Here is a 24,231-nt window from a genome sequence, read left to right on the forward strand (position 1 = left end):
CACAGGTGTACAGTTAGAGAGACTTCAATTTAACCCAGAATGGGTTTTCTGCCATATAAGCATAATGAAAAGCTAAACTGGAACAGTTAGACTCCAATCTTCTGCAAGTTCTAAATCCTTTGTCTCTTTCTTAGCACACCACTGCTTCTAACTTTCTGCTTCTTTTGGGGAGTTCAACTATCAGTTTTCATTGACAGACCTCCTTCTTATTTTTTTTCCAACAAAGGCCAATTCTTCTCTAAAAATGTCATTATTTCACACACATTCGTGAACCATTATTTAGCTGAATCTAAACTTGCCAGTTGTCATTATCTTAGAACTTGAATTTGGGGCTGGGAAGGTGGCTGAGTGGTAGAGTGCTTACCTTGCATGCATGAGGCCCTGGATTCGATTCCTCGGCACCACATAAGCAAAAAGCTGGAAGTGGTACTGTGGCTCAAGTGGTAGAGCGCTAGCCTTGAGCTGAAGAGCTGAGGGACAGTGCCCAGGCCCAGAGTTCAGGCCCCACAACCGGACCCAAAAAAAAAAAAAAAACAAAAAACTCAAATTTGATAGTGGTGTCAGAATGAGGGTTGAAGTACTCTATGTGGGTGCCCTCTATTGGCAGGATTACCATGGGGGCAAATAGCACTGAACATTGAAAGAGACATTACTGGGGTTGGGAAGGTGGCTCAGTGGTAGAGTGCTTGCCTTGCATGCCTGAGGCCCTGGGTTCGATTCAGTACCACATAAGCAAAAAAGAAAAAAGCCAGAGGTGGCACTGTGGCTCAAGTGGTAGAGCTCTAGCCTTGAGCTGAAGAGCTGAGGGACAGCGCCCAGGCCCAGAGTTCTGGCCCCACTACCGAACCCCCCCCCCTCAAAAAAGAAAGAGACATTACTACTCTCCCAAAACTTGCAATGTTGACCTCACTCTGGTGGCTCATGCCTGTAATCCTAGCTACTCAGGATGATGATATCTGAGGATTGTGGTTCAAAGCCAGCCCAGGCAGGAAAATCCATGAGTCTTATCTCTACTTTTTTTTTTTTTTAATTTTTTTATTGTAAAGATACTATATAGAGGGTTACAGTTACATGAGTGAGGTAATGAGTACACGTCCTCTTGAACATTGTTACCCCCTCCATTGTTTTCCCCCTACCATCCCCTCCCTCCCTCCCTTCCCCAAGGTTCTTTTTTTTTTTTAATTGTGATTAAGTGATTACTTAATTTCCGGAAATTCACAGTGTTGTGGAATAATGATGCTCATTTAAAGTCACAAGTTCATTCTAACTTTCCTGGAGCAAATTGTCTATCACAGTCTGTAATATATAACGGTGCTCACATGTTATATACCATATATGTGATCAGCAGCATGGGGATATTTGGTAGTGGTTCAACCAGATGAGTGGGAGTTCTTTGTTTCTTAAGTCCTGTTAGTTTTGTCATATCACCTCACATTTTGGATTTATCATCCACTTATCAGGGAGACCATATACTGTTTGTCTCTTCGTTCTTGGCTTACCTCGCTCAACATGATTCCTTCTAGCTCCATCCATTTCCCTGCAAATGCCATTATTTTGTCATTTCTAATGGCTGCATAATATTCCATTGTGTATAGATACCACAATTTTTGGATCCATTCATCTGTGGTGGGGCATCTAGGTTGTTTCCATATCCTAGCTATTGTGAACAGTGCTGCAATAAACATGGAGGTGCACGTGTTCTTGTATATTGGTTCCTGTTGTTCAGGGTAGATGCCTAGAAGTGGTATGACTGGGTCGTAAGGGAGGTCAATCTTTAGATTTCTAAGGACCCTCCAGACTGCTTTCCAAAGTGGTTGTATGAGTGTACATTCCCACCAGCAGTGTAATAGCGTTCCTCGTTCTCCACATCCCCTCCAGCATTTGTCGTTGGCTGATTTGTGGATGTGGGACATTCTGACTGGGGTAAGGTGGTATCTCAGGGTTGTCTTTATTTGCATTTCCTTCACCACCAGGGATGATGAACATTTCCTCATGTGTTTCTTTGCCATTTTTATTTCTTCATTTGAGAAGTCCCTCTTTAGTTCCCTTGCCCATTTAGTAATTGGTTTGTTTGGTTTGGGAGGGATTAGTTTCTTGAGTTCCCTGTATATACAGGATGTTAACCCCTTGTCTGATATATTGCTGGTAAATATTTTTTCCCAATTAGTTGGTTGTCTTTCTAGCTTGGTTGCGATAGCTTTATCTGTGCAGAAGCTTTTTATTTTAAGGTAGTCCCATTTGTCCAGTCTCTCTCCAATTTGTTGTGACCCTGGGACTCTGTTCAGTAAGTTCCTTCCTGTGCCTATTAGTTCAAGTGTCTCTCCTACTCTGTCCTGCAGTAGTTTCAGAGATTCAGGTTTAATGTTAAGGTCTTTAATCCATTTTGAGTTGATGTTGGTGCATGGTGATAGGCTGGGGTCCACTTTTAGTTTTCTGCATGTGGCTGCCCAGTTTTCCCAGCACCAGCGGTTGAAGAGGCTGTGTTTCTTCCATTGTATGTCTTTGGCTCCTTTGTCGAATATCAGCTGGCTGTAGGCCTGTGGATTTATTTCTGGATCTTCTATTCTGTTCCATTGGTCTTCGGGTCTGTTTTTGTGCCAGTACCATGCTGTCTTTGTTATTATAGCTCTGTAGTAGAGTTTGAAATTCGGCATGGATAGCCCTCCCATATTGTTTTTATCCCCTAGAATTGTTTTGGCTATTCTAGGTCTTTTGTTGTTCCATATGAATTTTTGGACTGTTTTCTGTATTTCAGTGATGTACGTCATTGGGATTTTAATAGGAATTGCGTTGAATTTGTACATTAGTTTTGGAAGTATTACCATCTTTACTATATTAAGTCGGCCTATCCAAGAGCATGGGAGGTCTTTCCATTTCCTAGTGTCTTCTGCAATTTCTTTCTTTAACTTTTTATAGTTCTCATTAAATAGTTCTTTTACATCTTTGGTTAGGTTAATTCCTAAATATTTTATTTTTCGGGAGGTTATTGTGAATGGGGTTGCTCCCTTTATTTCCCTCTCTGCCTGTACATTATCAATGTATAGGAAGGCAACTGATTTTTGTGGGTTTATTTTGTATCCTGCTATTTTGCCGAAGTGATTTATGATTTCTAAGAGTTTGGGGATGGAGTTTTTGGGATCGTGGAGGTATAGTATCATGTCGTCTGCAAAAAGGGATAGCTTAACTTCTTCTTTCCCTATGCGGATCCCTTTAATGTCTTTTTCTTGCCTTATTGCCCTGGCTAAGGGTTCTAGGACTATATTGAAGAGGAGTGGAGACAGTGGGCATCCTTGCCTTGTTCCTGATTTTAGGAGAATTGGTTGTAGCTTTTCCCCATTAAGTATAATATTGGCTATTGGTCTGTCATAAATGGCTTTTATTGTTTTTAGAAATGTTCCTTCTATTCCTATTTTCTCCAGAGCTTTTAGCATGAATGAATGTTGAATTTTGTCAAAGGCCTTTTCTGCATCTGTGGCGATAATCATGTGATCCTTGACCTTGGCTCTGTTGATATGTTGGATTACATTTATTGACTTACGTATGTTAAACCATCCCTGTGTCTCTGGGATGAAGCCTACCTGGTCATAGTGAATTATTTTTTTTATGTGTTTCTGGATTCTGTTAGCTAGAATCTTGTTAAGGATCTTTGCATCTGTGTTCATCAAGGAGATTGGCCTGTAATTCTCCTTTTTGGTTGGGTCTTTGCCTGGTTTGGGAATGAGTGTGATATTGGCTTCGTAGAATGAGTTTGGGATAGCTCCCTCCTCTGTTTCTCTGAAGAGCTTGAGGAGTATGGGTATTAGTTCTTGTTTAAAGGTCTTATAGAATTCTGCTGTGAATCCATCTGGTCCTGGGCTTTTTTTTGTTGGAAGACTTTTGATAGCTTCCTGTATCTCCTTATAGGATATTGGCTTATTTAATTGGTTAACTTCTTCTTTGCTCAGTTTGGGCAACTTGTATTTCTCTAAAAATGCATCCATTTCTGCCTGATTTTCTTCCTTTAGAGAGTATAGCTTTTGAAAGTAGTCTGTTAGAATTGTTTGGATATCTTGGGTACGTGTTGTGATGTTTCCCGTGGCATCCCTAATCCTATTAATATGGGTTTCCTCTCTTCTTTTTTTAATTAATCTAGCCAATGGGCCATCAATTTTGTTTATTTTTTCAAAGAACCAGCTTTTTGTTTGGTTTATTTTGGTTATGGTTTTCTGATTTTCTAATTGGTTAATCTCTGCTTTTAATTTGGTTATCTGGCTTCGTCTAGTAGCTTTAGGTCCCATTTTTTCTTGTTTTTCTAGCTGTTTTAATTGCAACATGAGATTATTTACTTGGTCTGTCTCCATTCTCGATGTGGGCACTGAGGGCAATAAATTTGCCCCTCAGGACTGCTTTTGCTGTGTCCCACAAGTTTCTTTGTGAGGTGTTTTCATTTTCATTGAGTTGTAGGAAATGCTTTATTTCTTCTCTGATCTCTTCTGTTATCCAGGCATTGTTAAGGAGTGTGCTGTTCAATTTCCATGTATTAGAGAAATTTCTGCGGTATGCTTTGTTATTGAGAGCTAGCTTGATTCCACTGTGGTCAGATAGGATACAGGGGATTATGTCGATCCCTTTGTATTTGCTTAAGTTCCTTGCAAGAACTATGATATGGTCTATTTTGGAGAAAGTTCCGTGAGCTGCTGAGAAGAATGTGTACTGTGTTGTTTTAGGGTGAAATACTCGGTAGATGTCAGTTAATTCCGCTTGAAGTATGGCCTCTCTTAATTCGGTAGCTTCTTTGCCAATCCTCTGGTTGGTAGACCTGTCCTTTGGTGAGAGTGGTGTGTTAAAGTCTCCTAGTATTATCGTATTGGGATCTATTTTATTCTGTAAGTTTGAGAGCATTTGTTTGACATATCTGGGTGCACCAATATGTGGGGCATATAAGTTGATGATGGTTATATCCTCCTCTTGGATTGTTCCCTTTATTAATATGTAGTGTCCGTCCTTGTCTTTCTGTACTGATTTTAATGAAAAGTTTATTTTGTCAGATATCAGGATAGCTACACCTGCTTTCTTACTGGGGGCGTTTGATTGGTAGATCCTTTTCCACCCCTTCACTCTGAGTTTGTTTGTATGTTTGGCTGAGAGGTGGGTCTCCTGAAGGCAACAGATGGATGGGTCTTGTTTTCTGATCCAGTCCTCAGTTCGTTTTCTTTTAATTGGCGAATTCAGCCCATTTATATTAAGAGAAAGTATAGAGAGATGCATTGTTGTCCCTGCCATTCCGTTTTCCTAAGTTTTTCTTCTTTCCTTTCCTCCTGTGCTTGCTCAGTTAGACTTTGAGTAACGCCTGTTTGGGGCAGGCCTCAGTTCCTGGTTGCTTTCTTCAGGTTGTGTCCCCCCTCTTAGAATTCTTTGTAATGCTGGCTTAATGTTTATGTATTCATTTAGTTTTTCTTTGCTATTAAGTTTTCAGTTCTCCATCGAATGTGAATGCTAGCTTTGCCGGGTAGATCAGTCTGGGTTGGCAGTTATTGGCTCTCAGGGCTCGTATGGTGCTTTCCCAGGCTTTTCTTGCATTCATTGTTTGTGTGGAGAGATCTGCAGTAATTCTTATTTTTTTCCCGTTGTAGTATAGCTCCTTCTTCATTTTTGCTGCATGCAGGATTGTTTCCTTATTATTCAGATCTATCATTTTTACTATAATGTGTCTAGAAGTGTTTCTCCTGGGGTCTTGCTTGTTGGGTGTTCGATAAGCTTTTGTGATGTAGTTAAGATGGTCGTTTTTGAGGTGGGGAAAATTTTCATTGATTATATTGTTAAATAGGTGTTGCATTCCCTTGCTCTGGAATTCCTCACCTTCGTCCACTCCAATTATGCGAAGGTTAAATTTTTTAGCATTATCTGCTTGCTCTTGAATATCCCTTTGGTTTAATTTGAGTGATTTTTCCATATCTGTCACTTTTTGGTCCAGTTGGTGTATTCTGTCTTCTGTATCTGACACTCTACCTTCCATTTCATTCACTCTGTTGACAGTGGCTTCTATTGTGGTTTGCATGGAGGAAATGGATCCCTTTATGGATTCAATGTTGGTTCTCAGAGTACTGATCTCACCTCTCAATGAGGTATGCATTACCTCTAATTTGGCGTTTATCTCACTTCTTACTGAGGTTTGTGCAGCTTCTATTTTTGCATGCATCTCTTGTTTGATACCCTGTATCTCTTTGGATAGTTCATCCTTGTGCTCTTTCAATTTCTGATCAATTTCTCGCTTTATTTCTTGAGTCATTGCCTCCAGCAACCCTTGGATGTAGCTTTTGTCTTCCATTCCTGCTTTGCTCCCACTGGGGCTCTCCCCTGCGTGGCTGCTGGCTTTTGAGGTGAGCCTGCTGTCCTGGGTGGTGGTAAACCTTGTGATTTTTCTCTGTGATTTTCGCATGGAGGTTCAGGAGACTGCTCTTCAATTTTGTTTTGGTGTGTCTGTCTTAGCTTGGTTACTGATTCTGTATTGGTAGAGAGAGTCTGTGCCTGATCTGGGTTCTGTTGGGAGCCTATTTCCAGCTGCTATTCTGACTTACTTAGGATTCTCAGCTCTCTGCTGTAGATTGCTGGCAGTTCCCACCTTTGGAAGGGTTGAGCAGCCTAGACTGCTTGTGTTTGCTCCTATGGGTGCTCTTGTGAAGAACAGATGCTCTGGATGCACTCTCCCAAATAATGGAGTCTGCTATGGGCTCCTGATGTGTTTTTGTTTGTTTGTTTTGGGCTGGTTGTGGGCTTGAACTCTAGGTTTGGGTGCTGTCCCTCAGCTTTTCAGCTCAAGGCTGGCACCCTACCATTTGAGCCACAGCACCACTTCTGACCCTTTTTGCTTTTGTGATGCTGAGGAATCAGATCCAGGGCCTCATACATCCAAGACTATCACTCTATTGCTGAGCCGCCTTAACAGTCTGAGCTCCTGCTTACTATCAGGTGCTGGCAGCCTGTGTTGCCCAATTCCCAGTCTAGGGTATATGGGTGGAGTTTTGGTGGGGTTTGGGCTTCTCTTGTCCTGGGCCTCCAGGTCTTTTGTTGTCACAGGCGTGCTTCCCGGGGAGTGTTGTTTCCTGGTTTTCTCCCCTCTGTTGAGGCGTATGCTCAGCTTTTTACTTCAATTGGGAGGAGTTGGTTGTGTTGTTCAGGCGCCGGATCCCCGGGCCTGGTTCCGGCCCCAGCCTGGAGCGCGCTTGTTAGGCCTGTGCTGATGTGTGTACCACCTAGGTTATGCAGCCTGGAGCGCACTCGTTAGGCCTGTGCTGATGTGTATACCACCTAGGTTATACAGCCTGGGGGACACAGTTCAAATTTCTTCTACTGTTGGTAGTCTTGACCCAGGGGCGCTGTTCCTGGCTTGGGCACTTAAGCTCCCTTCCAGGGGTGCTCTTGCTCTAGCCTGGCCAGCTGAGTGTGCTCCACGGGCTGGTGGAGCCCTCAAACAGTTCCCAGTTTTAGTGGGTCCTGTGGTCCGGGTGTTGGGGTAGGGAGTCTAGGTCAGGGTCTGGGGATTCCCTCCAGCTCTGGTCTCCCTTGAGGGATACACTTCCCCTGTGGGGTACTCACCCTGGAGCTGGTTGTTTCTGTGTGGTGTAGGTCTTCAGTTGTTGTTGCAATCCGAGTTCAGTTGGGGTGGTTGCGGGCTGGGTTGGGCGGTGGTGGCTCTGTGTGATTCTTTTCTGTCTCTGCCTCTGTCGAAGCTGTCGGGCCAAAAGTGTTCATGCTCAGGCAGCGTCTTCGCGGTGCCTCTGGGGCCTGGGCGACCCCGCGGGGTCGTTGCGATGGCGATGGGGCGGGTGGTCTGCCGACAGGTCCCTTTGTAGAGCTGCTGGTGCCGAGCGGCTTTGGCGGGATGGAGCCTCTCTGCTCCGGTGGAGAGTGAGGGCTGGGAGTGGGATCCTCGTGGAGACTCCAGGCTGGTCGGTTTCTCTGTTCCTGGCGATCAGCTGTTCTGCAAACAGGTACCTGGTGATCTGCAAGCGGCCCCCCTGTGTCTCTGGGGCTCCGCCAGCGCCCGCCGGGCCGGCTGGCCGGCAGCTTGGCACACTGCCGCCCGGCCAGTAAAGGTTGGGGGAGGGGTCTTCGCTTTTCTCTGTTCTGAAATTCTTCTTTTCCTCACTTTCTTTTTTTGTTATTTTCCGCCTCTGGTTTTTCTCTGAGTGTTTGTCTTTTTGTTGTTGTCAGTCTCTTGGGGAGATTAAGCGTTGGAACTCGAACTCTCTTTTTGGTTGGAGAGAGCTGTGGCGTTTCCCTACTGCCCCGTCGCCATCTTGGTCCCCCCTCTCCCTTATCTCTTCTTAATCACCAAAAAGCTACTAGTGGCATTGTGGCTGAAGTGGTAGGGTGCCAGCCTTGAATGAAAAAGCTAAAGGGCGGAAGTGGCGCTGTAGCTCAAGTGGTAGAGCGCTCGCCTTGACTTGAAGAGCTGAGGGACCATGCCCAGGCCCAGAGTTCAAGCCCCACAACTGACAAAAAAAAAAAGAAAGAAAGAAAAAGTTAAAGGGACAGGGCCTAGACCTGAGTTCAAGCGCCAGTACTGGCACCAAAAATATAAATATAAATAAATTTGTCCAAAGTAAAACAAATTACAGTTTTTATTTATCACTTTTAAAACATGTCATAATTCAAGAAAAAGAAGAGGAAGGGATAGACAATAGATGGCCAGAGAAGAATAAGAAAAAAAATAGAGTTAATATTACAGTAACTGAATTATTTATATTAGCCATGAAATAGCATCAAAATTCCTGAGAAATTACACAAGCCTTGCTGTACTTATTATATAATGCTGTTTTATAGTTATAAGAGACTCAATTTTTACTTTAGATTGAAAGAGAAATTTTTGGTTTATCTTTTTGGTTTTTGAGGTAGTTACTCACTATGTAGTTAAGCATGTCTCGAATTCATGATGCTCTCTGCCTCAGTTCCCCAAGTGCTGGTATTACAAGCATACACCACCATGCCTGGGTTTAAAAAAACAAACTACTAACTTCTTCCTTTACTCTGAAGAGCTAAACACTTTGAAAAGTATTACAAAGACATTACATGGATTTATATTCTTACCTAAGACTATTTCCTTCTTTCTAAAGGAGAGAAGATTCATGCTGCAGATGTGAAACATGTTGTGGAAAATATGGGCATAGAGATCACAAATAAGGAATATAAAAAGCTGCTTAAAACTCTACCGTTTTCTGGTAAGCATGTCACTGATTCCTGAACATTTATTTATTCAATAAACTTTTTTTTTCAAGATGAGATACAGGTATGGCCCTATCCTAAATATTGGAAGAGCAAGAACCATGTCCATTGCCCCGAGTTCTAGCTCTCTTAAAGAAAATTCAGAGGAGGGTGCTCCCAAGGTTTTCTATTAGTATTTGAACCAGTTTTATATCAACTTAAAATTCATTTTAAAAGACCTAGTCCTAACTAGCATTGTTTTTTTCCTTTCTTTTCTTTTCCTTCTCTTTTTTTGTCTTCCTTTATTTTCTCTTCTTTTCTTTTTGTTTCTTTTCTCCCTTGAGACAAGATATCACTGTGTAGCCCAGGCTAACCTCTAACTTATCACAGTTCTCCTGCCTCCTCTTCCTTAGTACTGAAATTTCAGGCATGCACCATCCAGCTTCTAGCTAGCATTTCTAAAAATCTTTGTTTGTTTGTTTGTTGTTTAATAAGCTTTTTACTGTGAAAATACTGTACAGAGGGGTTACAGTTACATGAGCAAGGTAATGAGTACATTTCTTATCAAGCATTGTTGCCTCCTCCTTTGTTTTTCCCCCTACCATCCCTTCCCTCCCAACTCTACAACTACACTCCCCCGCCTCCTACCCCACCTAAATTGTAAAGTTTGTTTAGTTTTAGTTTAGAAAACAGGGACCTTGTCAAGCAAAAGTCCTATCATAAAACAAACAAGTTCTTTTTTAGCATGTAGAAAACTAAGGCTTAAGGTATAACCTGGACAATAATAAAAGGAGCAGAAAAGATGAAAAAAGAAAAGATGAAGCCAGATTAGAGAGGAGAAAACAAGACAGTAGATGCCACTAAAAATAGCTTTGTGTGAATTTATGTAATCACTTAATCTCAATAAAAACATTACTAAAAATTAAAATAGCTTTGTGTTCTATCCAGCAATAGTCTGCACTGAGTCTCCAAAATACCTTTTAATTGAGAATGAATTGTAATGTTTCTAAATGTTTCTTTTAAGTATGAACATTAATTTTTATGACTCTTCAACATTTTAACTGTGTTTTATCTTACAGCTAATAAAAAAGTGTTTCGAAAAGACTTAGTGGATAGTTTGAAATCCTTCAGAGGTGAGTGAGAAAAGGGATACAGACAATAAAATTTGAGAATATTCTCAGGCTTTTCATCTAACAAACATCCAGGATCTCCTATGTACTAGCTATTTTAGGATAATCTGAAATATTTAAAGTTAGTATATAGAAGAAAATAAGTATTACCTATAATTTCAAGTAATATTACCTTTTTTAAATTATAGTTACCTTTGTTCTTTTTCTTATGTGTATTCATTCTTGTCTGAAGTATTCATTAAACTTACTGCTATTTTGTATATCCAACATTTAACCAAATAATTCTAGTAGAAGAATTTCACTATGCCATTTAAAAATTCCTTGTAAACATCATTTTTAATGATCGTTTCATCTGATTTTAGCATCTCATTATAATTTAATCATTCTCTCATTAAACATTCAGTAGTCTCTAGAGTTTTGCTCTCTGTAGTTTTTATAGATAAGCTTTGGTCTAATTTTAAAATTATTTCTTTAGACACATTCTTTTGGCAAGAATTACTTAGTTTTAACATGTTTAAGGCTTAAAATTCCAAAGCCTCTATTTTACATTTGAAAATGATTATATTAATTTACCTCTCCACACATTATGAGAGTACCGATTACCATTCTGTTCTAACTACCGTATATCATTTTCACATTTTTTTGTTAATTTTGTAGAATGAAAAATGAATCAATTTGTTTTCGGTTGGTCATGGGGCCTGAACTCTGGGCCTGGGTGCTGTCTCTGAGCTATTCAGCTCAAGGCTAGTGCTCTACCACTTGAGCCATAACACCACTTCCTGCTTTTTTCTGCTTATGTGGTATTGAGGAATCAAACCCCGGGCCTCATGCTGCAAGGCAAGCATTCTACCACTGAGCCACCTTCCCAGCCCCCTGAATCTAATTATTGTTGTGACTTTTTTGTTATCAATGAAGCTCAAAATTTTTTCATATCATTATTCCTTTCATGCTTTGAATGTCTTGTTCAGGACATTTTATTATTTTGGTCTCTTTACATATTAAATCTAAGCATAATTATATCTGTAGTAAATATTTGCCAACTGGCTATTTGCTTTTTATTTTGTTATATTAAAGCTGTACAACTGCTTTGCTGATCTGTAATTCTTATACTATACAATTCACCCATTTAGCATTACAATTCTGAGGGTTTTAGTATATTAACAGAGTTGTACAACTATCACCACAATCAGTTTTAGAACATTTTATTACTTTAGAAAGAAACTCTGACCATTAGTACTGGTACTCCAGCCGTCTTAGCTCTAAGCAACTACAATCTGCTCTTGTCCGTTACATTGTTTTTTGATATATGGACTATGTTGTGTGCCAGTCCTGGGGTTTGAATTCAGGGGCTAGAAACTGTCCCAGAGCTTTTGTGCTCCAAGTGCTACCATTTGAGCCACAGTGCTACTTCCAGTTTTGGGGGAAGTTAATTGGAGATAAGAATCTCATGACAAAAAAAAAAAGAATCTCAGGACTTTCCTGTCCAGGCTGCCTTTGTAGAAATCATAGAAAATTAAGTAATTAAATTGTACATTTAAGTATTTAACTCATCTGGAATAGATATTGGCTCTTTGTAAATTCATTTTTCAAATTTGTTTGATAAAAACTACATCAATGATTTTCTTATTTATGAACTAGTTACTCTTTATGTATAATTACATTTAGTAGGTATTTTGTTTCTATATAAAGTTTTATTTTTTAATTTTGTTTATTTATGTGGTATGGACAAATTGAACCCAGGGCTTCATGTATACTAGGCAAGCACTCCACCACTAAGCTACATTCCCAGCCCCTGTATCAAGTTTTTAAATACTAACTTTTAAGTTGGTTGGTATCATTGCCAGACTTTATTTTTTCTCCCCAGTATGTTTCTCTCATAAGTTTAATTGTGAAGCATATTTCTGACTCCCACAAGAAAAGCTCTCATTTCTAGATAGGAGTCATGGCCTAAGGGGCTAGGAAGGTGGCTCAGTGGTAGAGTGCTTGCCTTGCATGCCTGAGGCCCTGGGTTCAATTCCTCAGCACCACATAAGCAAAAAGAAAAAAGCTGGAAGTAGCGCTGTGGCTCAAGTGGTAGAGCGCTAGCCTTGAGCTGAAGAGCTGAGGGACAGTGCCCAGGCCCAGAGTTCAGGCCCCACAACCGGACCCAAAAAAAAAAAAAAAGGAGTCATAGCCCTAAGTTTTTCATTTTTTTTAATGTTTTTTTATTGTGAAAATACTGCACAGAGGGGTTACAGTTACATGAGCAAGGTAATGAGTACATTTCTTTTTTTGGGGGGGGGGGGGAATCCGGTCCTGGGGCCTGAACTCTGGGCCTGGGGCACTGCCCCTCAGCTCTTCAGCTCAAGGCTAGCACTTTAACACTTGAGCCACAGCGCCACTTCCGGCTTTTTTTTTCTTTTTTCTTATGTAGTGCTGAGGAATCGAACCCAGGGCCTCATCATACATGCAAGGCAAGCACTCTACCACTGAGCCACCTTCCCAGCCCCATAAGTACATTTGTTATCAAGCATTGTTGCCTCTTCCTTTGTTTTCTACTATCCCTTCCCTCCCACCTCCACAACTACACCCCCCCCCCAATTGTAAAAATCGTTTTTCAATAGTGTCTTGTACATCTCATTGTTACACTGGGTCAACCTGTATTCCTATTTAAAGATTTTGTTTTTTGGGCTGGGAAGGTGACTCAGTGGTAGAGCGCTTGCCTTGCATGCCTGAGGCCCTGAGTTCAACTCCTCAGCACCACGTAAGCAAAAAGAAAAAAGCCAGAAGTGGCACTGTGGCTCAAGTGGTACAACGCTAGCCTTGAGCTGAAGAGCTGAGGGACAGCGCCCAGGCCCAGAGTTCAGGCCCCATGACCGGACCCAAAAAAAAAAAAAAAAGATTTTGTTTTTTCCCTTCCCCTCCCCAAATTAGACCAGCATCAAATACTGTGAAAATGGGTTATACCATAGGGGAGGTACATACAAAGCAACAAAAAAAATTACATTGTACCTTATAAATATGTTAGAAACAATAGCAAGAAAGAAAAAACCACTTGTGTCCCTATCTTGGAGTTCATTTCACTTAACTTCATCTTATGTGGTCATATGTACATAGCTTTTGACCTTTTCTGCTTGTCCCAGATATATACTAGTTATTGCAAATAAGGGAAATCATGGAACCTATGTTTCTTTGGGCCTGACTTACTTCACTTAATATAATTGTTTCCAAGTCTTTGCATTTCCACTCTTTTTGATGGAGGCATAGAATTCCAGTGTGTGTGTGTGTGTGTGTGTGTGTGTGTGTGTGTGTGTGTGTGTGTGTGTGTGTGTGTGTGTGTGTGTGTGTGTGTGTGTGTGTGTGTGTGTGTGTGTGTGTGTGTGTGTGTGTGTCTATATATCACATTTTCTTGATCCATTTATCTACTGAGGGGCATCTGGGTTGGTTCTATATCTTAGCTATGAGTTTTTCATTTTTTAAGATCTTTACTTTTTCTTATTTTATTTTAAAGGAGGGAAGGTTAATACCTATGACCTAAAGAATGTTCTACGAAACACTGGTTACAGACTTGAAACAAAAGAAATGAAGGACCTGGTGGCTCATTTACCAGTTACTGGTGAGTAGAAGCTATACTAAAAAGCATTCATATTCATGGGTATGTATACATGTGTGTATATTTATATACATATATTTATACACATATATATTTATAACATGGATCTAATACTATGGGACTCTTAACCAAGATGAGGGAAAGGGATGATGAAAAAAGAAAGATGGAGGGTGAGTAGTTTTGAATATATTGCAACTATGTACAAAGACAGCATAAGGGACCTTAATGAAAGCTGTTGAGTTGGCACTGGTGGCTCATGCCTATAATCCTAGCTACTTTGGAGGCTGAGATCTGAGGATCATGGTTCGAACCCAGCTCTGGTAGGACGTCTGAGACTCTTACCTCCAACTAACCACCAAAAAAAGCTATAAGTAGAGCTGAGGCTCAAGTGGTAAAGCACTAGCCTTGAGCAAAATGAACCTCAGAGACAGAGCTCAGGCCCTGAAAGTTCAAGCCCTAGGATGGACACAAGGGGGAAAAAAAGCTGTTGATATAGAGTTTGGGGCACAGGGGAAGAGAAAGCATAGTGAGAGTTATTCTGAACACGAGAACTTTAAAAACAAGCAAAAAACAAAAAGAATAAAAACAAGGTTAAAACAATACACCATGCCTGAAATGGTGGTACATACCAGTAATTCCAGTGCTGGAGAGGCAGAAACATGAGGACTGAAAGTTTGAGGCCAGCCTGGGCTACCTGTCTCAAAAAAAAATACAGATAGATGGACAGACAGACAGACAAAACTGTGCCTCAGAGTATCCTTTAAATACAGAAATCCTAAAGGAATAGAATGAAAGAATAATTTGAGAGGTAAAGAATAAACAATAGGATATGGAAGAAAGGGATGCAGGAAGACTACTAAGCAGGAAGAAAAGGTAGGAAGAGATAATAAAAAGATGTCTTTAAGAATGCAGACTATTTGGCAGGTAACCATGGCTCATGCCTGCAATCCTAGCTACTCAGGAGGCTGAGATCTGAGGATCACAGTTCAGAAAATCCGTGAGACTCTAATCTCCAATAAAAACCACCAGAAAACCTGAAGTGGCACTGTGGTAGAGCACTAGAATTGAAGAGCTGAGGGACAGGGCCCAGGCATTCAAGCCCCAAGACCAACAACAAAAAAAAAGAAACAAACAAACAAAAAAGAATGTGTACTTTTTTTTTGGGGGGGGGTCCAGTCATGGGGCCTGAACTCTGGGCCTGAGCACTGTCCCTCAGCTCTTCAGCTCAAGGCTAGCACTCTACCACTTGAGCCACAGCGCCACTTCCGGCTTTTTTCTTTTTGCTTATGTGGTGCTGAGGAATCGAACCTAGGGCCTCATGCATGCAAGGCAAGTGCTCTACCACTGAGCCAACTTCCCAGCCCAAGAATATGTACTTTTAAACAGTATAACTGAGATAGTATTTGAGGTTGACTTGAAGCAATCAGACTGATGGAGAAGAGAATCTCTTCTGCCTTCATTTAACCACATTTAACTTTGAAGCTAACACTAAGATTAGGATCACCAAGAATCTTGACCAGCGAGAAAGGCTAATTTCAAATTTCTGAACTCTGTAGACTTGGAAGATTATCTTCCTGGGGCAGTGCCTCATTATTCAAGAACCAGGTCCTCTACTTTTTAGTACATTTCTTTCCTGACTCATTCAACAAGTATTTACTGAGTACCAGAATCTAGGTAATATTGCTTTATCTACTTGGCAAATTTGGGGGCAAAGTACTTACTCAAGGAGGACATTATTTCTTAAGCACATACAGAAAAGTACACAATGGCCTCTGGTATACTTGGGTTGCCAATGCCATGATTTGCATGGAGATGGCAGCAGTTTAATCCCCACCAATATAGATGTCAACCCAGCAAGAAAGGCAAAAGTAGTGGGTGACTCTAGAAATGGCCACACTCTGAGAGCTGCTGTTCCCCAGGGTGACACAGTGCAGAAGAACTAGATCTGAAAAGGAGCAGACTGGCCTATAAGACCTTCAAACAAACAAAACACTCACTCTCAACATTCTCAAGGTTTTAAACAGTTAATAGCTTAGGGAAGGAAAAAAAGGAAGTCGTATTAATGGAATATATATATATATAATATATATATATATATATATATATATTTAAAGCTTAAATCTCTCCTGTATTACATATCCTGAGGATTAGAAAAATAGTAGTAAATATTCTAGAGCAAAGTGTGGAAAATGCTGCAATTCTACACACCATATTTTAAGAATTTTTAAAAAAAAATCTGTCTTCATCTTTGAATTAAAATTCTGATTTTTTTTTTACAGAAGATAAAAGGGTTGACTTGGATATATTGATGGATGAAGCAAAATATTTTTCAGGTGAATGAGAATCCATGTAAGATATAAAATTAAGATCTTCATTTTATAGGGAATTGCCTCTGTATACACGCGCGTGTGTGTGTGTGAGCACACATGCACAAGCACGCACGTGTGCATGCGGTACTGGGGCTTGAACTCAGGGCTGCACATTCTCACTTAGCTTTTTTACTCAAGGCTAGTGTTCTGCCACTTGAGGCACACCTCTACTTCTGGCTTTTTGCTAATGAATTGGAGGTGTTTCTCAGATTTGTCTGCCTTCACTGGCTTCGAACCTCAATCCTCAGATCTTAGCCTTCTGAGTAGCTAGGATTACAGATGTGAGCCATGCAACCAGAGACAACTGCTTTTTTTCTTTTTCTTTTCTTTTTTTTTTTTTTTTGTCAGTTGTGGAGCTTGAACACTGGGCTGGCACTGTCCCTGAACTCTTTTTGCTCGAGACTGGCACTCTACCACTTTGGTGGTTAATTGGTGAGAAGAGTCTCACAGACTTTCCTGCTCCCCTGGCTTTGAACAAATCCTCAGATCTCAGCCTCCAGAGTAGCTAGGATTACAGGCACGAATTACTGGTGCCCCACAACCACTGCCTTTTAAAATATTCTTCCTTTGAGCAATCATTAAGTTTGCTCACTTACAATTTAAATTAGAAATAGAGTAAAAGTATGTGCACTCTCCAATATTTGAGTAATAGAATGTTCATTGGTGTTTAAAGAGCCAAAATATAAACACTGTTTCAAGGCAGCATCCTTTTTTGTTTTGTTTTGTTTTTGTCCTTTTACAATACTGAAAATCAAATCCAAGGCCTTGCTTATGCAAAGCACACACTCTCCCCTAAGCTGGGGTAAAGATTTTGCACAGGGAATATGGACACTATGAAGAGTCAGTCCCATAATTCAGGCTGTGATGTAGTAACAGATTTTCTTGCATGTAGAATTTTATAGATTGTATTTGCCATCTGTCTTCATCTACTCATGTTACATACTGGTCCATTTGCAGGAGAGTCTAGTGTCAAGGCACTTCTTTGCTTCAATGGTGTCTTGAACACTGTGCCCTTATACTGTGGACGGTATAAAGGCAATAACAGGGAGGGGTTGGGCTACTGGTGTGTAAGACTCCTTTTATAGGTCCATAATCTCATGATTGAGGATCCCAGTGACCTCATCCTGTCCTAAAACCCTTACATCTTAATATTATTATACTGAGGACTGTTTCAACATGATTTGTTCTGAGAGGCAGTACTAGGATGTAAACTCAAGGTCTTATGTTTGCTAGACAAGAAGCTCTATACTTGAGCCATGCCATCAGCCTTGTTTGCTTCAGTTACTTTTCACATGAGGTCTTTCTTTTCACAGGTTCAGCCTCAAACCATAATCTCCTACCTATACTTCCTTATAGCTGGATTACAGGTCTCTAATACCACACCAGCTTCTTTTTTTATTAAATAAGTTTTTTATTGTGAAAATGCTGTACAGAGGAGGGGTTACAGTTACATGAGCGAGGTAATGAGTACATTTCTTATCAAGCATTGTCGTCTCCTCCTTTGCTTTTCTCCTACCATCCCTTCCCTCCCATCTCCACAACTACACTCCCCTCCACCCACCCACCCACACACCTCCTGACCAGCTTCTTTTTTTTGGGGGGGGGTCCGGTCGTGGAGCCTGAACTCTGGGCCTGGGCGCTGTCCCTCAGCTCTTCAGCTCAAGGCTAGCGCTCTACCACTTGAGCCACAGCGCCACTTCTGGCTTTTTTCTTTTTGCTTATGTGGTGCTGAGGAACTGAACCCAGGGCCTTGAGCATGCAAGGCAAGCACTCTACCACTGAGCCACCTTCCCAGCCCCCCAGCTTCTTTCTTGAGATAGGGTCTCACTAACTTTTTTTTGGAGGGTCAGCTAGACTCAAACCAGTATCCCTCTATCTCTACCTCCAAAGTAGTTGAGATTAAAGATTTTGCTGAGGACACAAACACTCAAACCACAGCGTCATCATAAACCATTGGCTTTTATGCAGCCTCTATGTTAAGCCATGCTATATTAACTCATACACAGAATAGAAATGTCTGGATTAAACAATTCTCTTAAGATGCTGAATTTTAAAGTAACTCTGATTAGTGAGGTTGCCTTGTGTACTTGTACTTTATTCTGCAGCTAGAAGTAGTACTGTATTTTGCTGGGTGTTAATAATCCATGCCTATATTTCTAACTGTTCATGAAAATGAAATCTGAAGGAGTAAGATTTGAAGCCAACTGGGCAGAAAAGTTTACTAAACTCATTTCTAAAATAACCATGAAAAAAACAGTATTGGGGCTAGAAATGTGGCTTGGTAGAGTACTTGCCTAGCATGCATGAAGCCCTGGGTTCTATTCCTCAGTACCACATAAATAGAAAAGGCCAGAAGTGGTGTGGTGGCTCAAGTGGTAGAGTGCTAGTCTTGAGCAAAGCAGCTCAAGGACAGTACCCAGGCCCTGAGTTCAAGCCCCAGGACTGGCAAAAAAAAAAGCATTACTGGAGGTATAGGTCAAGTGGTTGAGCGCCAGCCAAGCAATGTGAAGCCCCTGAGTTTCAAAACCCAGCATCATCAAAAAATAAAATACTGCTGTACTTCATTCTACTTTCATAATTTGGAATAATTGCCTTAATATTGTCATCTGAAACTTTTCCCATCTACTCAAAGGAGAAAAGATTCATGTCAAAAACATAAATATGCTGGAAAATTTGGGAATCAAGCTCACTGAACAGGAAGAGTATATGCTGTTAAAAAGTCTGCCCATCTGTAGTGAGTACTTGGCACCTTTCTGGTATTCAGGGAAACAGGGAGGTGGTGTGGGCTTCTGGGTGAGGAATGTAGAAAATCAAAGGAAAATGCCATTCTGGCATAAGAAGTCCTGTTCTTGTTGTTTGTTTTCATTAAGAAATGAGAAATCAGCCGGGCGCTGGTGGCTCACGCCTGTAATCCTAGCTACTCAGGAGGCTGAGATCTGAGGATCGCGGTTCAAAGCCAGCCCGGGCAGGAGAGACCGTGAGACTCCTATCTCCAATAAACCACCAGAAAACCGGAAGTGGCGCTGTAGCTCAAGTGGTAGAGCGCTCACCTTGAGCTGAAGAGCTGAGGGACAGCGCTCAGGCCCAGAGTTCAAGCCCCACGACCGACAAAAAAAAAAAAAAAAAGAAATGAGAAATCTCTCTCTTTGTGTGCCGCCAGGGGCCCTTGCTTAAACATTGACATCACAGCTAAATTCTGGAGCCCTTTATGCATCTCACATCATCAGGCTCTCCCCTGGGAGCCTCCCATCTCACCACAATCCATTAGTTAAAAGATAAACACCTGAAAGCAGGGCACCAGTGGCTCATGCCTGAATCCTAGCTATTCAGGAGGCTGAGATCTGAGGATTGCAGTTCGAGGCCAGCCTGGGCAAAAAAGTCTCCATGAGACTCTTATCTCCAATTAACCACTCAAAAGCTGGAAGTGGCCCTGTGGCTCAAGTGGTAGAATTCCTTGAGTACAAACAGGCTCAGGGACAGTGCCCACGCCCTGAGTTCAAGCCCCACAACCAACAACAACAACAAAGTAAATACCTGAGAGCAGGGGCTGCTGGTATTATTTGCATTCTGATGTCAGCCTCAAAAGTTCTACTCTAGGGGCTGGGAATGTGGCTTAGTGGTAGAGTGCTTGCCTAGCATGTATGAAGCCCTGGGTTCAATCCCTCAGTACCACATAAACAGAAAAAGCCAGAAGTGGCGCTGTGGCTCAAGTGGTAGGTTTGAGTAAAAGCAGCTCAGGGACAGTGCCCAGGCCCTAAGTTCAAGCCCCAGGACTGACAAATAAAAAAGGTTCTACTCTAGGTTCACCATAAAGACACTAGCATAGGTCCATTTCTCAGGTCCCCCACAAGACATCAACATCTATTCCCATTGTTCTTTCCCCCAACTGTCCGTAAGGCAAGAGCAAGCCTATAGGTTGTCAATGAGGCTATTGCTCCTCCAGGGCAATGAAAGCCGCATCCTACATAGCAAATACTCAACACTCATCCATATTCTTCCCACACATCCATCACACAGTGGCCACTTACTGTGCCTGGCATTCTCTCAATAAGCAGTTATGAGAACTGAGGCTATCTGTGGGGGCAGAGGAGGAGATTTCTGAGTATCAGGCCTTGTGCATGGTAAACAAGCACTCTACACTGCACCCTTGCAGCTTTCTTAGGACTTTGGTTCTGGACATAGAAAGGGGATGCCAGATGACTCTAACGGTGACTTCTACAGACATATAGCAGGCACTGCTGATACTCCTGCCACAGGATGAAGGCCTCTAGTGACTGATAGGACCCACAAGGATGGGTCAGGTTGGCAGATGTCTGCTCTTCTCTATCCCACTTCTGTTTTCACTTCCAGCTATTAAGTTTACTTAACAAAATAATTTTAAAGATTTTTTATTAGTTTGGGTTAATAACTGGTTTTGATATCATCCCTTTATGAAATCTACCATTTGAGCTAAACATATGCATATCTTTTTTTTTTTTTTTTTTTTTTTGTCGGTCGTGGGGCTTGAACTCTGGGCCTGGGCGCTGTCCCTCAGCTCTTCAGCTCAAGGCGAGCGCTCTACCACTTGAGCTACAGCACCACTTCCAAACATATGCATATCTTATGGTCCCAGAGCATAGGCAGAGAAGAGGAGACAGAGGGTGAAAGTTTAGTAACAGGAGAAAAGAGGAAGAGGCCAGGCATCAGTGGCTCATGTCTGTAATCCTAGCTACTCAGGAGGCTGAGATCTGAGGATCGTGGTTCAAAGCGAGCCTGAGCAGGAAACTCCGTGAGACTCTTATCTCCAATAAACCACTCAGACAACCCGAAGTGGCGCTGTGGCTCACGTGGTAGAGCACTCACCTTGAGCTGAAGAGCTGAGAGATAGCACCCAGGCCCAGAGTTCAAGCCCCACAACAACAAAAAAAAGAAAGAAAGAAAAGAGAGAGAGAGAGAGAGAGAGAGAGAGAGAAGGAAAGAAAGAAAGCAAGCAAGAAAGAGAAATAAAGGAAATAAAGAAAAAGGAAAGAAAGAAAAGAAAGCAAGAAAAGAAAGAGGGGGGCTGGGAAGGTGGCTCAGTGGTAGAGCGCTTGCTTTGCATGTGTGAGGCCCTGAGTTTGATTCCTCAGCACCATATAAGCAAAAAGAAAAAAGCCAGAAGTGGCACTGTGGCTCAAGTGGTAGGGCGCCAGCCTTGAGCTGAAGAGCTGAGGGACAGCGCCCAGGTCCAGAGTTCAGGCCCCACGACCGGACCCAAAAAAAGAAAGAAAGAAAGAAAGGAAGGAAGAAAGGGAGGGAAGGAAGGAAGGAAAGAAAGGAAGGAAAGAGAGAGAAGGAAAGAAAGAGAGAGAAGGAAAGAAAAGAGGAAGAGAACAAAGAAACATTAAGTACGTACATATGTGTGTGTGATGCACAGTAGCCATTACTGTGTCCAGCTAACAAAACAGCAAACTGAGAACAGTTCTTCTATTATTATTTGAAGATTGAAATAAACTTCTAAGGGAATCAAAAAACAATTTTTTTCAACTTAGAAAATTTTTGACTCTGTTACCTTCTTTTGACTTGAATTTTACTATCATACAGGAGATGGAATGGTGTACAAGAAAAGAATGCTGTACAGCTTGAGGCATTTCAAAGGTAATGAGAACAACACCTAAAATCACTGTGCTTTGTGTTTGGCTTTGGGAGGAGAGCTGAAGTTTGAACTCAGGGCGATATGCTTGCTGGGATGGTGTGATACTGCTGAGCCATGCCTCTAGGCTTGGGATTGCTTTTAGAAATTTCTCAGTCATCAGAGAGTCTTGATGGTCTAATATTTGGCTCGTTTCTTGATTCTGAATTTGTCTCCTCAACGTACCATTCTGCTGTGAGTCTATAATAGAGGAATCATGGTTAGTAATATGTCACTGTCCCAAGCTTGAAATTTTGTTTCATTCAGATGATTATTTTAATTACAATTCACCAGAATTATCTAATTTATTGTTTATTTTATTTTTGTGTGTGTGCCAGTTCTAGGTTTTGAACTCAGGGCCTGGGCCCTATCCCTGAGCTTTTATGCTCAAGGTTAATGCTCTAACCACTTGAGCTATAGCTCCACTTCTGGCCTTTTTTAGTGATTAATTGGAGATAAGTCTTATGGACTTTTCTTTCCAGGCTGGCTTTTAACTTCAACCCTCAGATCTGTCTCCTGAGTACCTAGGATTACAGGCATGAGCCACCAGCACCCAGCTAATTCTTCTTTTCCATTGGTCATTACTTTCATAGAAAGTTACAGCTCATTGCTGGAGTGCTTTCTCTTCTCAATTCCAACACTGATTGAGTTTACTTAGATAGCCTATGGGTGTGTGTGTGTGTGTGTGTGTGTGTGTGTGTGTGTGTGTGTGTGTGTGTGTGTGTGTGTGTGTGTGTGTGTGTGTGTGTGTGTGTGTGTGTGTGTGTGTGTGTGTGTGTGTGTGTGTGTGTGTGTGTGTGTGTGTGTGTGTGTGTGTGTGTGTGTTAGGGAAGGTTGTTTTGGTTAGGGTTTTTTGGGGGGAGGGTTACTGTGGTTTAAACTCAAGATTTCATGCTTAGGAGGCAAGCACTCTACTACTTATGCCATGCCTCTAGCCCTGCATTTCTTATTTCTATCCCCTTATTTCCTCAGATAAAAAAGTCCCTGTCAGTAAACTGGGAAATCTGGTGAAGGACATGGAACTTGAAGTCAAGGAAGATGACTATCTGGACTTATGGAACCACCTGCTAGTAGATGGTAAGTAGATAGGAAGTAGATTGCCAGGATTTCCAATATTACAGTATTGGGAGGAATCTAAGGCTTCCATGTGAAAGCTTCTGAAAGCAGAATTATTTTTCAGTGTCTTTGAAAAAACTTAGGGGAAAAAAACTTAGCTGTGTACCAATGGCTAGAGTTAACCATTGTTACCATTGTGCCACATGCATTATTATCTATCTTATGTCTTTCCCCCCATCCTCCCTTTACCTGTATGCCTGCTTATGATTTAACAAGATCAGTCTAGCTGGGGGGAAAAACCCAAAAGCATCAAAGAGGCATAACTCATCAGGAAGAACTTGTTGAGATGAACCCTAGGCCAAGATTTTTTCATATGAGGGTATTAAGCTCAAGCTGAGAGCCAGTAGTTTGCCCATTAATAAAAACCTGACTGGGGTTGGGGGTAGCCAGCTTTCATCAGAGATCTTAACTGGCCATCTTTCAGTAAGAACATAAGTACACAAATAATTAATTCAAGGTTTCTACTATCCATAGTGACTGGGAGGTATAGATAAGACAGGCTACTGCTACCTGCATATCTTCCATTCTACCTTTGCTTGCAATTGGCCCTAACATAAAAAACTTTTGGCCTCACCTGTACTCATTCACACTAGGCTCAACTACTCTAGTAATTATTCATAAAGAAATCATTATAAAGTTACTTTTTTAACTGATCTTGTCCTCACATATTAGTTATAGATCCCACAAAAAGCTTTCTACCTCAAGAGGCTTTTGTTATCAGTAAGGAATTTTTTTTGCGGGGGGGTCCGGTCATGGGGCCTGAACTCTGGGACTGGGCACTGTCCCTCAGCTCTTCAGCTCAAGGCTAGCGCTCTACGACTTGAGCCACAGCACCACTTCCGGCTTTTTTTTTTGTTTATGTGGTACTGACGAATCGAACCCAGGGCCTCATGCATGCAAGGCAAGCGCGCTACCACTGAGCCACCTTCCCAGCCCCTCAGTAAGGAATTTTTAAACTGACTTTTTATGACAGCTTTTTTTCTAACCCATCAGTGAGACTATTTCTATGTCACTCGAATTCTTCCATTTATCTTCCCAACACAAACTAGTTAAACTAGTGCCAAACATCTGGCTAAAGGAATGGACAATTTTACAATTGAGTATATAAGGAAATACTAAGTCTGATCTCTAGTCTCAAAAGATGAAGAAGGGATGCTAATGAAGGGACAAAGGGTGAACAAATGCAGTAGT

General features: G+C 41.5%; 1 protein-coding gene and 1 long non-coding RNA gene across 5 annotated transcripts in view; one reads left to right on the forward strand and one right to left on the reverse strand.

Moving 5' to 3' along the window:
* Efcab3 (EF-hand calcium binding domain 3) overlaps positions 1–24,231 on the forward strand; it is a 115,575-nt gene that overhangs the window by 37,006 nt on the left and 54,338 nt on the right. For all 3 annotated transcript variants that reach the window (XM_070027700.1, XM_070027702.1, XM_070027701.1), the window contains exons 25-31: positions 9,096–9,200; positions 10,263–10,316; positions 13,804–13,908; positions 16,185–16,238; positions 18,907–19,008; positions 21,837–21,890; positions 22,897–23,001. In XM_070027700.1, the coding sequence (XP_069883801.1) occupies positions 9,096–9,200; positions 10,263–10,316; positions 13,804–13,908; positions 16,185–16,238; positions 18,907–19,008; positions 21,837–21,890; positions 22,897–23,001 (579 nt within the window). The remainder of the gene's footprint in view (positions 1–9,095; positions 9,201–10,262; positions 10,317–13,803; positions 13,909–16,184; positions 16,239–18,906; positions 19,009–21,836; positions 21,891–22,896; positions 23,002–24,231) is intronic.
* LOC138830857 (uncharacterized) overlaps positions 21,841–24,231 on the reverse strand; it is a 62,716-nt gene continuing 60,325 nt past the window's right edge. For both annotated transcript variants that reach the window (XR_011373072.1, XR_011373071.1), the window contains one exon: positions 21,841–22,125. This is a non-coding gene — a long non-coding RNA (uncharacterized lncRNA). The remainder of the gene's footprint in view (positions 22,126–24,231) is intronic.

This window comes from Dipodomys merriami, unplaced genomic scaffold, assembly GCF_024711535.1.
Source record: "Dipodomys merriami isolate MVZ:Mamm:240054 unplaced genomic scaffold, mDipMer1.0.p SCAF_19, whole genome shotgun sequence".
In the NCBI taxonomy this organism is placed as follows: domain Eukaryota; kingdom Metazoa; phylum Chordata; class Mammalia; order Rodentia; family Heteromyidae; genus Dipodomys; species Dipodomys merriami.